The sequence below is a fragment of the Sycon ciliatum genome, chromosome 4 (assembly GCF_964019385.1).
Source record: "Sycon ciliatum chromosome 4, ocSycCili1.1, whole genome shotgun sequence".
In the NCBI taxonomy this organism is placed as follows: Eukaryota; Metazoa; Porifera; class Calcarea; order Leucosolenida; family Sycettidae; genus Sycon; species Sycon ciliatum.
The window spans coordinates 32,548,801-32,565,145 of NC_088646.1; the positions used below are offsets into that span (position 1 = coordinate 32,548,801).

Genomic DNA, 16,345 nt, shown 5'->3' on the forward strand with positions numbered 1-16,345 from the left:
GGGCTGCACTGTCAGAGCGAGAAAAGTCAGCATTCAATTTTTCAATTCTTTCTCTCTGATCTGACTGAGCCGACATTGCTCGCTTTGCCTTTGGTGCTGCTTGGCCGGCACTTTTCTTGATCATTGGATATGGCGAGCTCAGCTTGGCTCAGGTCGAGTGGCCGTTCTGCTTCTCTGGGCGGTGTTTCTCGTGAGTATTTGCTGTCGAGTAGCGATTTGGAAAGTCAAGGTGAGAGGTCAAATTTCTGTTGCTGCTGTGCTATTGCTGGTGTTGTGTGCGTGTGTACCTGAATACAGTTCGTAATGCCGCGACACAAGCAGAGACCGTGAAGAGAGGTTGGTTGTCCTGCAGAATTACTCGTGTTGCTTTCTGCCATCTTCCTACACAACATTTGCTGGTATTGCTTTTTCTACGAAAATACAAATTCGAATATGTGCACTACAAATGAAGTACAAGTATACGTATAATGTAATACAACAAAATAATGCAAAGCTATGCCCTTTGCTGTGTGAATGCCGGAAATGCCGGCAAGTGAGGCACAATATAATTGTAAACAACAGCAAGTTGACTTCTACGTACTTGCACATTCTGGTCTTTTACTGTAGTAACCAGAAGCTACATGTTGCGTAGCAAAGCACAACATGTAAGAAGCAAAGAGGGCTTTAGAGGCCTTGCTACGATGTAGGTGTCCTATTAATCCTCAGCTTCGGCCACAGTGAGCTATGTGATGTAGAGAGAATAGCTGGCTGCCTAGGCTATAGCAATGCCCGTAGACGCGCTCGCGCGCATACACACACATACATACACACGCACGCGCGCGCAGACATGCATAGGCTGGCAGGCAGACCGGCTGGGATTTGGGATTTGGGATTTGGCATCATATTACCAGTCACTTTGAAAGAAAATCAGGTTGGTGTAGCTGTGCCCATTTTCCTGAACAGCACAGCACTGCTTTCACCCTAGGCCTAGACAGCACCATGCATGAACGTTTGGTCGTTATGTCATCATTAGAGGAGCGCTGGTTTGCCACTCGATCCCCTGATATATAGAATAATGTTACTCGCGTCACCTCTACATAGGGCTGACCAGTAAAATCCAACTCCAGGGGGCATGTTCTCTTGTGCCGGCCAGTAAAATCCAACCCCAGGTGCATGTTCTTTTGTGCCGGCCTGTGAAATCCAACCTCAGGTGCATGTCCATTGTGCTGACCAGTGAAATCCAACCCCGGGCGCATGTTCTCTTGCGCCGGCCAGTGAAATCCAACCCTACAATGAACGTTCTCTTGTGCCGGCCAGTGAAATCCAACCCGAGATGCATGTTCTCTTGTGCCGGCCTGTGAAATCCAACCCCAGGCGCATGTTCTCTTGTGCTGACCAGTGAAATCCAACCCCGGGCGCATGTTCTCTTGTGCTGACCAGTGAAATCCAACCCCGGGCGCATGTTCTCTTATGCCGGCCAGTGAAATCCAACCCTAGATGCATGTTCTCTTGTGCCGGCCCGCATGCCCCGAACGTGACGTAGAGCTTCATAGGCTGGCACTGTACTGTAGATGTGCATTATCAAACTGACAGTGTGTTATGCTTCGATGTCTGGACATTGTGCACAACCAGGTACTGTGGCCCTTGTTAAATCTTGTCACCTGTGTGAGATTGCCATGCCCTGCTTGACTGTGTTTTGTGTTACTTTGCTCGGATGATCGTGTTGCAGTGGTACCGGCTGCGTCTGGCAAGCGCAACATTGTGCTCGTCGACGGCGTGAGAACGCCATTTCTGACGTCCGGGTCCGAGTGAGTTCATACTACGGTGTTTGTTCCCTGTGGCATGTATCAATGCTGATCACGCACGGAGCCCTTTGTCCTCCCCGTGATGAGCATAATGCTGTTTTTTTATTTTTTATTTTATTCTTATTTTACTAGGGAATTCCCAACAGGCGTCATCGCCTTTTTACAGGGAACCCTAAGAAAGTCTTGATGGATGATCGAAATTCAGCAGGTGAATTAGAAAGGCGGTTGGCTGATGACTGGTTGACCTGTCCATGATTCGCCTTGGCCACCTACTCTCGCTGGGCAAGTGGTCAAGAAGAACTTGAAAATGAGCCGCTACTAATAGAATGTCCACGATGAGATCGGACGATTGAAATCACACTTTTTTTTTACGAACTGTAGCACAGAGCCAGTTTCGCATTATTATTTTTTTGCCAGGCAAACACCACCGTAAGTCTTTCAAATCATTTTACTTCCACTGTGTTTCGTTCCTCCGTGTCCCGTTGCAGCTACAAGAAGTTGATGCCCCATGACCTCCAGCGTGCTGCTTTCCAGTAAGTGGTGTGGACACATGGATTTGAGAACTATGCAAAAGCATGCTGTGTGTGACTGTGTAATGTGCTGGTATTGTTTTGGTTGATATTGCCTGACTGTATTGGCCATGAAATCAGTTTGAAAGCATGGCTATGGTTGCATATGTATTGGGGGGGGGGGGGGGGGCAGGATCCACCAGTACACCAGATTTGCACCAGATGCTCTGTATCGAGTGCCTTGATGTTCGTGGAGATCTGATGGGTATGTTTGAATGTTACTGTGGTTAACTTGAATAGCATGGGCTTATAGACCTGATTTTAGTTATTTGATTCTGTCCATACATGAATGTTTCTCTTGCAGGGGACTTCTGAACCGCACTGGAATTGCACCAGGTATGCAGCTAGTCAGCTGATTTTATTGCTCTAGCCTTACCCCAGTTGTCCTATCTTCTATACAGTCCACTCAAAGGGTCTTGTGTATGTGTTTGCATGCACATGTACATATACGCGCGCACACACACGCACACACACACACGCACACACGCGCACACACACACACAAGCGAACAGCTATTTTTTTAACACCAGTGGCAGTATGATACGGGCTGTGTATTTTTGGTACATGATTGCTCAGTAGTTTACAGCAGTGGTTGCGCGTAGGCCGTACCAATATTACTGTGTCTGAGAGTCACCTCTCCTTGATGCCCTTATTGTGTAGGTGATGTGGATCACATTGTTGTGGGAACCGTCATCCAGGAAGTCAAGACTAGCAACATTGCAAGAGAAGTAAGTTATGTGTAATGCATGTGTGTATGTGTGTGTGCCCGTGTGTGTGTGTGTCTGTGTGTGTGCCCGTGTGTGAAAGTAAACAGCCTTGGAAATACGAAACTAAGTCTGTTGCATCTTGTGTCTTCCTGCACATACCCTTGTTTTCCGCGGTCTCTCACTCACTCTCTGTCTCTCTCTGTGTCTGCGTGTGTGTCTCTCTCTGTCTGTCTCTCTCTCTCTCTCTCTCTCTCTCTCTCTCTCTCTCTCTCTCTCTCTCTCTCTCTCTCTCTCTCTCTCTCTCTGTCTCTCTCTCTCTCTCTGTCTCTCTCTCTCTCTCTTTCTTTCTCTCTCTTTCCCTCTCTCTCTCTCACTCACTCTCTTTCTGTCTGTCTGTCTGTCTCTCTCTCTCTCTCTCTCTGTCTCTCTCTCTCTCTCTTTCTTTCTCTCTCTTTCCCTCTCTCTCTCTCCATTCACTCACTCACTCTCTTTCTGTCTGTCTGTCTGTCTGTCTCTCTCTCTCTCTCTCTCTCTTCTGTCTCTCTGTCTCTCTCTCTCTCTCTGTCTCTCTCTCTCTCTCTCTCTCTCTCTCTCTCTCTCTCTCTCTCTCTCTCTCTCTCTCTCTCTCTCTCTCTCTCTCTCTCTCTCTCTCTCTCTCTCTCTCTCTCTCTCTCTCTCTCTCTCTCTCTCTCTCTCCCTCCCTCTCTCTCTCTCTCCCTCCCTCTCTCCCTCTTCCTCTCTCCCTCTTCCTCTCTCCCTCTCTCTGTCTCTCTCTCTCTCTTCCTCTGTCTCACTCTCTCCCTCTCTCTGTCTCTCTCTCTCTCTCTCTCTCTCTCTCTCTCTCTCTCTCTCTCTCTCTCTCTCTCTCTCTCTCTTCCTCTCTCCCTCTCTCTCTCTCTCTCTCTCTCTCTCTCTCTCTCTCTCTCTCTCTCTCTCTCTCTCTCTCTCAGGCTGCACTTGGTGCTGGTTTCTCAGACCGTGTTCCAGCACACACCGTCACTCAGGCATGTATCTCTTCTAACCAGGCCATGGCTGCGGGTAAGTGCAAGTGGGTATGGCTGAAGATAATGATTGGCAATTCCTCAATATTTCAAGCTGTTGAATTGTATCCACATATTTATTTCTCTTCCACTACAAGGTGCTATGCCTATTATAAATGTATTGCCAGTGTCGCTTTTGTCAATGGTTCATCAAAAAGTTTATTTGTGTGCAACCACGCTTGCTTGCATCTGCCTATCTGAGAAGAAAGAGCCTCTCAGTTCTCAGATGATTCGCTTCCTTGAAGGATGTCCTTTGGTGTTTGCGTGTTTGGTAGGTGATACGCCGTTACTTGGGTGTGACTTTGCTGTGTGTCTGTGTGTCTGTCTGTGTCTGTGTGTGCCTGTACGCTGTAACAGGTGTTGGCTATATCAGCGCTGGCCAAGCTGATGTGGTTGTAGCTGGTGGTGTAGACTTCATGTCTGATGTGCCCATTAGATTCAATCGCAAGCTCAGACCCATCCTGCTGCAGCTCAACAGGGTAAGTGCTGCCTACTGTGTGCCATGCCCTGCTCATTCCTTTATCGTGCGTACATAGTGCCGTGCAGGCACGTGCACCCCCCCCCCCCCCCCCCCACACACACACACACACTACTCGAGCTAAGGCACAGTAAGCAATAACAATTGAATACATTTTTCGGATGTTTTCTTCTGTCTTTATCAGGCAAAGACCATGGGCCAGAGGTTGAGTCTCCTTGCAAAACTTCGTCCAGGACACATAGTGCCAGAGGTAAGTACTTTCAAAGTACTTCTGAAGTGTTATGCTAGCTATTGTGTAGTGTGTGCTACATGCATGTATATCCGCCAACGTCTTTCACAGCTGAGACTTTCAGCTTGTGCTTGTCTTGGTTGCGCTCACCTTCCCCTCCTATGTTATCAATGTTATCATATAACTTAGAACTTTCCAAGTTAGAAAGCTGTTGGAGTGCGCATCCAAGACGTGCTAGAGCTGATAGCCAGTTAGGGCCGTTTCACACGAGGTATACATGGCTTTTCACGAATGGGCGTTCTAGGCACAGTACACAGCGCGTGATTTCACACGAGTGTCGCAACATGCTTTTCAAGCAGCAGTTGCCATGGCAGCTTTGACCTGCCTCGCACAGAAGTCGTAAAATACGGAATCCGCACGCGAACGCGGGAGTTTTGAACACAAAATAATTATTATTAGTTTGGCAAGGAGATGTTCTCTCCCTGATTCTCGTTTCTTTGATCGCCACAAGGAGAGAAAGATGAACGGACGAGAGAGGTTGCAAAGGATGGTGAGGCGTAGAAGGACTGCATTGCCCTCGCTTGTTCAAAGTGTAATTTCAAGTTTTTCTCTGGATTCAACCATCCTGAGCGGAAGGTTTGATTTCCTCAATTTGATCGAGTCCACTCAGGTGTCTTCTCGCAGGCGTCGCGCGAAATTTATGCTCTTGTTGATGAGGATCTGTGGAGCAAGCGGATCTCGAATTGGACGTCAGATATGGACAGCTCACCCTGAGAATGAGTATGGACCAATGGCAGGATTCTGGGAGAAGGAGGTGCAAGGGAACTGGGAAGAGGTGAAGCTCCACTCCAGGCAATGGTGGAAATCAGCGTGGAAAACCCATTTCAGGATGAAGCAGAGTTTTGATTTTTTGTCACGACGATATGGGCACCTGCTGCAGAAGGAGGTGACCAACATGCGCAGGACCATCCAACCTGACAAACGTCTAGCTATCATCCTATACTACGTATGTCATGGTGAAACGTTCTCGGAGATTGCTGCCCTTTTTCACCTTGGAATCAGCACCGTATCCGAAATTATCCACGAGGGTATTGCTGTGTTGCAAGGAAACCTGGTGCATGACAGTATCATATTCCCTATTGGAAAGAAACTGGTGGAGACAATGGCAAATTTCGAACAACTTTCGAATTTGCCCATGTGCGCTGGTGCAGTAGATGGGACATTCGTCCAAATAGTCAAGCCAGTGCAGTACGGAGACATCTATTGGTGTTATAAACAGATGTCAGCTATTTTACTCCTCGCCTGTGTCGATAGTCATGGATTATTTACATTTGTTGATGTTGGTGCTCCTGGAAGTGTGGGGGATGCTGCCGTCTTCAACAACAGTCGCCTCAAAGCAAACTGTGAGAATGGCCAGTGGCTCAATTACCAGCCGTGGCAATGTGGTGATTCATGTGTGCGACCGTATCTTGTGGGTGACAGTGCCTTTGCTCTTAGTTCATGCCTGATGAAAATCTATGGTGGCGCCATTCTCACAGCGGAACAGAAGAGCTTCAACCATGGCCAGATACGCACCAGGAGAGTGGTAGAGTGTGCCTTTGGCCGCTTGAAGGAAAGATTCGTTGTAATGCAAAGCAGCAACAGCAATAATCCTGCCTTTGTCAGCCAAGTGAGCTTGTTCTGCTGTGCGCTCCATAATATCCTGGAGAGAGAGGATGATGGCTTCCTGCCCGACCTGCAAGAGTATGCTCCTGTGCCACTAGTCGCAATGGAGCCATCACCTGCTGGAAATGTTCGCAATTCCCTTGCTCACTTTGTTTTCAATTTGCTGGGGCAGGAGTGATATGTGATCTTTCTGTCTTTCGTGGAACGGACGGAATGCCACTTGTGTTTCTCTCACTCTTGCCCATCTATTTGTATGGTGATCTCTTTCTCTCTTCAGACCATGTGATTTGAAAATAGGTGGCGAGTGATCTATCGCTCTCCTCACCTGTTCCAGGCGAGCTGTAACAGAGTGATCCAAAAATTCTCACTCCAACACAGCACATTATTGATATCAATTTGACTCTTTCTCTCTCTCTCTCTGTGCCATCAAGTCATGCTTGTCTGGTAATTAATATTAAAAGTCACCCAAAGAATCTTCTTGGAGACAGAATTACTGCAGACAACCAAAGCTTTACACGCTTCGCCAACATAGTTATCACTTCAATTTTCCAAATCGATTTTCACGGCTTCTCTTCACGGTAAAACACAGCCAACAGGGGAAGGTGAACAATGCAAGGACTATAAAACGAGGGAAGCGTGTGAAAGGCTAGGGACAAAAAAAGTGCAGATTATGTTTAAGGATTGTGTGAAGATCACACAAAGAAAAAGATTAATCATCTTTGCCAAAGTACTTGTCAAAAGCTTGGCTTGAAAAGCCATCTGACTCTGCACAAGGGTCTGGGTCAACGTTTGTGTGTGTGCTTGCTGTTGTTGAATTATCGAGGTCAGGAACTCATGCTGATTGCGCTGTAGCTGGAACTCAGTTTCAGCCATACCGCTCACAACATCTTGTAGGTTTGCTGCTGTGATGCCTGCAGCTAAACCAACAGCTGCTTTCTTCGCTACCTTCTTGGCGCCGCCTTCTTTCCTTGTACAAGGTGGTGCCTCTTCCGCACTTTCCAGCTGACGTGGGCGTTATCGCTGCCTTTGGCTTGATGCAGCAATAGCACCAGGTTCATATATCTCCACTTCATCCACCGCTGGTGTTGGAGATACCCGGGAGACTGGCACGTCGTCCAGAACTGGTGTCACGGGAGCAGAATCAGCAAGGAAATCGTATTCGTCTCCTTCCATCCTCATCGGGGGCCTCGACACAGACCGAGCGCAAGAAGACCTCCCACTCACGGAAGAACTTGTCCTGGCATTTGCTGGATTGGTGTTGACAGCTTGAGTCGGGTCTAGAGAGCTCAAGCTTGACATGGTGGGTGTTGTTGGCTGCACCTGCGTACTAGCAGGAGGGGTACCCGGGTTGAGGTGACCTGAAAGTGTAGGAGAACGAACACAATACAGGTACAGGAAATTTCACTTGCCAATGGGCAGGGTAATTTTTTTACAATACTGTTGCAGAATGTCTAGGTGTTTTGTGTGAAAGCCACAACAGAATACTGTACTCAACACCCAGTACCAACAAATTTATTATAGCAGTTTGCCACACATCAAAATACCAATTGCATCCTAAAAAATATAACAAAGAAAGGAGTGGCTCTCATACCTCTGGGTGAAGCGGGAACTCCACTGGTGTTCGGTGGAGGAGCAGGTGCCGAGACGACGCACGTGTCCAAGCTGTGGAGCGGGCCCAGACCAGGGACTTCACGAAAGTGATGGTTCCAGCGTTTGAAATTGCCCCACATCAAGTACGCTGCTTCCAAATCAATATCCGTCTTGTCAGCTTGAGTACCAGTCGCAGTCGATCTCCGAAATCTTCGGTACAAGTCCCTCGCCTTTGCCTTCAAATTGTCCACCTTGTTGTGGACTATCAAGGGGGTGATCTCGATATCCAAATTGCTCTCTTTGGCAAAAGCATTGAGTTTCTCGGCGATCTCCCTTTCCCTCACAATACGCTTCACCATCTGGCCACTTTTTGACTTTTGATAGTCGGCCCACAACTCAATAAGTCTAGCCTCCAGGTCATCAGAGAATATTTGGCGAGGCATGGTCCGAAACGGAAGGCACAACCAGCAACCAGCAATGAAAGCAAACAGAAGCAAAAAAAGCAAACACGACGACAGATCACGATGCAAGGAAAACGAAATTTGTCAGTAGAACGCTGGGTATATCCTGCTTTCTACACCCCTCCTGGTCTTGCTGAAAACGTACACGATGCGTTTCACATTTCGCGCCAAAAGTGCTCCATCTCCTAGGGAACATAACCGGAAACGTGACATGTACGCGATTTTGTACCTCGTGTGAAACGGCCCTAAGTTGTAGAACGTCAGTACTGTCGGTCTATGTCGTGCAATGTTATCGCATGAGCTGATTTGTCGAGTAACTGGTGGTGTTAGTGGACATTACAGCGTAACTTGTAGTTCCTTGGTCCTTTTCTTTACTATAAATTAATCCTTGGCTCTCCATCCGAATAGATTTCTTCCTGTTCTAAAATACGGGGGGGGGGGGGGCAGTGTAGTGATTAGCTTATTGGAGGTGCTGCACCTGCACTGACAGAGGCTGTATTTCACTGGTGAACATGTACTAGTACTCCTGTTACCAGTGTGAGTCTGTGACTTGCAATGTATCTTTTTGTATCACCAAGTCCTTGCTTTGTTTGCCTGTGCTCTTAGGCTCCCGGTGTCAAGGAGTTCTCTACAGATGAAATCATGGGAGAGAGTGCCGATAGGCAAGTACCAACCTGCCATAGCCTTGCCTCTGCAATGCTTTGCAACAGCTTTTGTACATAAAATCATTTGTTGTAGCTCACCCTTAGACTGCTATGTTACAATCAACTGCGCCATTGGCGACATTGGCTAAATTGGCAAATCACGAATGACGACATTAGCGCCCTTGGCTAATTGGAGAAATCACAAATGACGGCATGCATTCGTTGCCCGAGTAAACGTCCGTTTGACCCAAACTGTGAAAACCTGGTGTATAACAACACTATTATCTGTACCCCAAGGTCCCGACTGCCGCTTTGACATTTTTCGTGTAGTGGGTCCGTGTTTGCTACATTGTAAGCTGTGAGTGCCTGCTCTCAGTCATGCGTGAGTGTACACTTCCTGGTTTGCAATAGCTGCAGGGAGATGGAGTGCGCATCTGATGGTGGCTGGGTGTATGTGTATTCGTTTTTGTGTGCAGGCTGGCTGCTGCATTCGGTGTTTCCCGCAGGGAACAGGTATGTCAATGGGGATGGAATGACTGGCTGGATAATGTATTGTACTGATATACTCTAATTTCAGAAGTTTTCGGTGCTCAGTATTTTCAGTATGAGGGCAAAAGGCCAGGTTAGGTGAGCAGAAAATTTAGGTACAGAGAAGCAGTTCCCTATTGGATTACGTGTGTTAGTGTTTGTTCGGTGTGTTGAAATTTTCGGTATGAAACAGATGCACCGAAAGTACCGAAAATAAAAGTACACCGAAAATTTGTGAAATTACAGTACCGGTATTTGCTACTTCTTAGTTTGTCACACAGTAGTAAGGACTTGATGGCTGACATTGGTATCACATGCTACTGCATGAAATACAGTGTGTGACGTCAGTGTAACGTATCTCCTGTATTTGGAAGGTGACCTGATTACGCCGTGCACCACAACTTGATAGGACGCAGCCTGGTCTGGACAAGTGTGTCGTTAACGTATCTTTTGCTCCAGTTTGTTGACACGTGTCCTATGTAGGTTCTACTGTACATGTATTTTGTGTAAATCTGATCTATTTCTGATCTTTGGTTTATCTCCTCCCTGTGTTGTTGTAGGATGACTTCGCTCGTCGTTCTCACCAGAATGCACAGAATGCTCACATCGTAAGTGTGTGTGTTTATGTGTGTTACTGTTTGTGTGTGCACGTGTGTGTGGGGAGGGGGTGGTGATGTGTGTGTGTGTGTGTGTATGTGTGCAATGAACCTAGTAATACTTCCCTCCAACTGGATTGTTCTCAACTCGGTGTGCTTTCCGCATAATGTACACCCATGCGAAGGGTCATTGCATCTCCATTCTTTATCCTGCTGGGCCACAGCATCACTCTTGCTTTCGGGTTGTCTCTCTCTCTCTCACTCTCTCTCTCTCTCTCTCTCTCTCTCTCTCTCTCTCTCTCTCCCCTTTGCTCGTAGGATGGTCACCTGGAAGATATTGTGCCCACGTTCGTGCCAGGTGCGTCGAAGCCAGTAACAGCCGACAACGGCGTGCGAGTGTCGACCCAAGAGCAGATGGCCAAGCTGAGACCAGCTTTCGTTCGCCCCTACGGTTCTATCACTGCTGCTAACTCCTCATTCTTGGTTAGTGTAGTCATGGTGTGTAGTGTGTTCGCTGTGCCACGGACTCCGGAGGATACTAATTCTTGCACTGTTAATTTTTTTACAATTCCGTTGTTTTAGTATATTCCTAACACATGTGACGTGTCCACAGTACGTGTGACGTGTATGCTTCTGACACAACATTCACCGTAGTACCATCTGTGTACGCGTCCCGCCCCACCTCATGAGAACAGAAGACGTAATGCATGTACTGGTAACGTCCAGCTCCGACACGATGCATTCAGACTGGGGCATTGGTGGCTGCTTGCTGCATGTGGACTGTGCCCATTGAAGCGAGTTCTGTGTAGGACTTTATTTATTCACTGCAACACCTCAAGGTGCAGTGGGAGCACCGGCCAATGTGAAGATAGTGGACGTTGGCCAAGCACGGCAGATATGTGTGATTAGTGTGATGCTGTGTTACATGTATTACTGTGTGCATGTATGTGTGTCTGCTGCTGCTGCTGTTACTGCGCGTTAACAGCGGCCCCTTTAAGCTAGCTCTGTTGCGATTTGTGATTGTGTTGGTGTGATGCTGCATTGTTATTATGTGCATGTAATGTATGTGTGTCTACTGTTGCTGCTGCTATGTCCAGACTGACGGTGCATCGGCTGTGTTGATGATGACGGAGGAGAAAGCACTGGCAATGGGTTTCAAGCCCAAGGCTTACCTGAGGTACGTGAGCAATGCATGTAGGCGATGTCGTGCAGCTGTTACCTGTGTGGCTGACAGAAGTACAGTCTACTCTCAATAAGTCACGCACCCAATCTTGGAGACGAAATGTGTGACTTATCGCGAGTGCGTGACTTACACAACAGACTAATCATATACAAAAGTAAATACCGTCCGGATTTTAAAGTGCTGATCGCGAGCGCGTGGCTTATTGGGAGTAGACTGTGCACAAAGAAATCAACATCAATGTGTGTAGCATCTGGCTTCTTACCTACTCCACCTATAGGATTCTATCATAACATACTTCAGTACATTTACCTGTTTTGTATGCTTTTTGCTGTGTTGTTCTCTTGGTAAACGTCGTGTCCTTTGTTGTATACGGTATTATCTCTAATATAAGCACGGTCCTTTATTTTTTCAATGTACCTCCGCCCCGTGCTATTAATGGAGACGTTCCTTTATTGGAGACTGTTCCATTATTATTTCAACCTCATTTTCAGAGGCATGTTGCCATGCCAAATTCATGTCAGACACACACATTTCAGGTTTTTTTCGCCGGTACAGATAATGAATTTGCACAGTGTGCTTATAATGGAGACTGAGCACTTTATTTTTTGAATGCCGCCCCAAGGTGTTCTATTATTGGAGACTGTGCTATTATTGGAGACTGTGCGTATATTAGAGATAATACGGTACTCCCTGTCATGTGTTCCTGCTGTACTGCTATCTCTGAATGGCTTTCCAACTCACGTGGTCCTTGTGTGTTTGTTATTCCTTACAGGGACTTTGTCTTCATGTCTCAAGACCCCAAGGATCAGCTGTTGCTTGGGTAGGTCAATGCTAGTTATTGTGGATGTCCGTCCGGCTGCTGGGGAAGCGTAGAGGTGCTGTTTAGCTGTCAGCAGGAGGACAGGTGTGATTGAGACAGTGCTGGAATCTGTTGGTGGAAAGTTCTGTCGCTGTTCATCCCATCCCTAGCTCTGCATCATAGCAAAGTAACACGATGGGTTGCTTGCGCTGAAAGTGGCAAGTGGTATGATGGGTTACCAGCAGTTGTACTCTGAACTGCATTGTACATTGTCAATGAGTCCTTGGTTGGGTTGTGCTGAGTCACGTGAGCGTGAGGTGGACTTCACCTTGGCTCTGCAGACTTAGGCTAAATGTGGTGGTTCAGACCTTCACCATGGCTCTGGAGACCTAGGCTAAATGTGGTGGTTCAGACCTTCACCATGGCTCTGGAGACCTAGGCTAAATGTGGTGGTTCAGACCTTCACCATGGCTCTGGAGACCTAGGCTAAATGTGGTGGTTCAGACCTTCACCATGGCTCTGGAGACCTAGGCTAAATGTGGTGGCTCAGACCTTCACCATGGCTCTGGAGACCTAGGCTAAATGTGGTGGTTCAGACCTTCACCATGGCTCTGGAGACCTAGGCTAAATGTGGTGGTTCAGACCTTCACCTTGGCTCTGGAGACCTAGGCTAAATGTGGTGGTTCAGACCTTCACCATGGCTCTGGAGACCTAGGCTAAATGTGGTGGTTCAGACCTTCACCTTGGCTCTGGAGACCTAGGCTAAATGTGGTGGCTCAGACCTTCACCATGGAGACCTAGGCTAAATGTGGTGGTTCAGACCTTCACCTTGGCTCTGGAGTATGGTGTGAGGGCGTTCACACTGTGACTCAGTGTGAATTTGTTGTGATTGGCCTCAAAGCCATTATTGGTTAATGGTAGTGAGAACTCACTGCGCTGTAAGGTCCTGTGCCGTGATGTCTTATGTCGAAAGAGTGCAGTGGGAAATGAAAGTAGTGCAACCTTGGAAGTGTGATCTATACTACATGTAGCATGTCCATACTTTGGCAAGTTTGGGTCTTGACTGTAGCATGCATGTGTGAAGTACGGCATGGTGTACAGTGCTAGATACCAAACTGAGCTCATTCTTCAGAAGCCTCTCCAGTCAGAAAACTCATTCTTCAATCAGTTAGGTTTCTCTGCTGTGTTACATTCTTTTCAAGCACCATCATTGTCTTGTTGGTTTCATGCCTCTGTCGGTTGATGTTTGGATTTGTGAATAGCCTGTAAAGTCTAAACTGCCACTGGCCAGCTGGGGCTTTCTTTGTTCTTTGTGATACTGTTTACCTGGTGTGTGGTTGGTACATTTCAGTATGCCTACTCATCTAGTGTTTCGTATGGTGTGTTATTCTGAGTGGACTCCTTTCTTCAGGCCTCTTGTATGTGCCTCTCTCCCTCTCTCTCTCTCTCTCTTTCTCTCTCTCTCTCTCTCTCTCTCTCTCTCTCTCTCTCTCTCTCTCTCTCTCTCTCTCTCTCTCTCTCTCTCTCTCCCTCTCTCTCTCTCCCTCTCTCTCTCCCTCTCTCTCTCTCTCTCTCTCTCTCTCTCTCTCTCTCTCTCTCTCTCTCTCTCTCTCTCTCTCTCTCTCTCTCTCTCCCTCCCTCTCTCCCTCCCTCTCTCTCTCTCTCCCTCTCTCTCTCTCCCTCTCTCTCTCTCTCTCCCTCTCTCTCTCTCTCTCTCTCTCTCTCTCTCTCTCTCTCTCTCTCTCTCTCTCTCTCTCTCTCTCTCTCTCTCTCTCTCTCTCTCTCTCTCTCTACTGTGTACTGGTGTACTAAATGTCTTGTTTTTTCTCGATTTCTGCTTGACAGACCTGCTTACTGCACTCCTCGTGTGCTTGAGAAGGCTGGCCTCAAGCTCTCCGACATCAGTGTATTTGAGTACCATGAAGCTTTTGCAGTAAGTTCTGTTCTCTACCTGTGCTGGTCCTCTACTCACTATGTCAAGTTTCTATTTGTGATGCACAGATGACAACATAATGTCATGTACCAGTAGTTGCAACGAGTTTTGTTGACATAGTGTGCCACAACATCAGTGTGTAGTTCTCAGCTCCCCTCCCCCTGAAAGGACTATGGTGCAAAGTTCTTCCGTCTTTTAATGTAAGAAGTATGATTCTATCCCTTTCTTAGCTTGTGCTGTGTGTTTGTTTTGTGTTCCTCATAATATCCCTTTCATCTTGATTGTGTGTTGCTACTCGTGTCTGGGCGTGCACTGCATATGCTATGGTGTGCTTGCCTTGGCTTAGGGTCAGATCTTGGCCAACTTGAAAGCATTGGACTCTGACTACTTCTGCAAGGAGTACATGGGACTATCTGGCAAGGTATGTCACTGTGTGTACGTGTGTGTGTGACTCTGTGTGTGTGTGTGTGTGCGTGTGTGACTCTGTGTTTGTTTCACACGTCGCATCCCAAACGTACCAAGCCACCAGCTGCCACTCAAGCAGAGCTTCGTGGTGTGTAGGCCAGCTGACTGACTTGGCTTGGGATTGCTTGGAACATCTCCATTCACAATGGTCCAGTGCACAATATGCAGCCAGCTGTATGTCCGGCAGCTGTATGTCCGGCATCACCAGTTCTCTGAGGAGAACTGGTGATGATGACTGCAACAGGTGTTCTCCACTGGGTTTGTGACTGACCTCTCTGACTTACTGTATGGCATGTGTATGTGTATGCGTACTGGGTACTCTATGCTGTGGATGAGGTTCAGTTGTGAATTCTCGATTCTGGTATCGTACCAAGCATATGATATATCACGGTTTGTAAATCAGTGGTGTGGTGGCTGTCAGATGTCATGAGCATCGTGTTGTAACTGACTGTCACTTGCTTCCCTTGTTCAACATACAGGTCGGCCAAGTCCCCATGGACAAACTGAACCTCTGGGGTGGCTCACTCTCCATCGGTCATCCATTCGGCGCCACCGGCTGCCGTTTGGTGACGTACGCTGCTAACCGGTTGAGAAAGGAAGGTGGCCGCTACGCTCTGGTCGCTGCTTGTGCGGCTGGTGGTCAGGTAAGATATGTGCATGGTCTTGTGTGGCCCCTGGCCAGAGAAATTCTACCTCATGAATAAAGTAGCAGCGAGTTGTGAAGGGCCAGTAGTAGGCCAAGTACACATGGTACACAGCGTGTGTGGTAGATCTAGTCATGTTGGACGACTGACAGCATGTTCCAAGAGGACACGATGTTTGTGTTGAGATCAGTTCTACATGTACGTCCCAGTGCTAGTATACACTGTAGTGCATCTAGCTATGCATCGTGTCAAACAGTCAATGCCAGGTTGTTTGGGCTGTGTGCTGATACTGTGACATACTGTTGCTTTGGGACTTGTGAGTTTGCAATTCAAGGACTTGCAAGCACACATACTGTTGCTAGTAGCACAGTATGTGCACTGGCTCATTTTCAGCACATTCGAGTGAATGAAATTACATGCCTGTGCAGCATCTACTGGTAGTACATGTGGCAAGCACAGTAACTAGTGTGACCATGCATCAAGAAGACTGCAGTGTCAACACCGGCTAATGACTTTATAATATTAAAATATGTGTGCTCTTTGTTCTATACTCTTCGTAGGGCCATGCCATGATCGTCGAAGCATACCCATGAAAGATTCTATTGCAAGCCTGAACCTGTAGCAACTACAATCCAACCCGTCTAATCAGCCACAGTCCTATCTTTGGTTGTTGAAGTCACAATCATTCGGAACTTTAAAAAAATCATTTCTATCATGAACTTAGTTGACTCTCTAGCCTGTACAACATTTTGTTTGCTTTAGTACGATTTCACGCCAACCATATTTTCCCCTCTGACAGAGTCATCTGTTTGCTCTCATGGATATTCTGAACGTTATCCAGTGTGTGTGGTAGTGCAGACCTACAAAAGTACTAATACATCATAACGTTACTACTTGGTTTAACTAGCATTTCTTCTACTATCATCTTTTCCCCTCCACACATGAAAGTGCAACAACCGTTAGCGGCTCACGTGTCTGGTGGGAAAACCGGCAGGACAGCACTGCGCTTAATGCTGTTGGGACACACACA

The 16,345-nt window shown here is 47.3% G+C and overlaps 1 protein-coding gene across 1 annotated transcript; it reads left to right on the plus strand.

The window, feature by feature from the left end:
* Positions 1 to 4: 4 nt before the first annotated feature.
* Positions 5 to 16,277, plus strand: LOC135815713 (trifunctional enzyme subunit beta, mitochondrial-like). The gene is made up of 19 exons (XM_065329045.1): positions 5 to 190; positions 298 to 336; positions 1,709 to 1,787; positions 2,273 to 2,317; positions 2,658 to 2,689; positions 3,014 to 3,081; positions 4,011 to 4,098; positions 4,458 to 4,579; positions 4,763 to 4,828; positions 9,130 to 9,185; positions 9,644 to 9,680; positions 10,256 to 10,303; positions 10,610 to 10,774; positions 11,389 to 11,468; positions 12,247 to 12,294; positions 14,119 to 14,206; positions 14,553 to 14,627; positions 15,151 to 15,315; positions 15,876 to 16,277. Exons 1-19 carry the CDS (start codon positions 130 to 132, stop codon positions 15,906 to 15,908), a joined length of 1,395 nt encoding a protein of 464 aa, XP_065185117.1. The 5' UTR covers positions 5 to 129; the 3' UTR covers positions 15,909 to 16,277.
* The last annotated feature ends 68 nt before the right edge of the window (positions 16,278 to 16,345 follow it).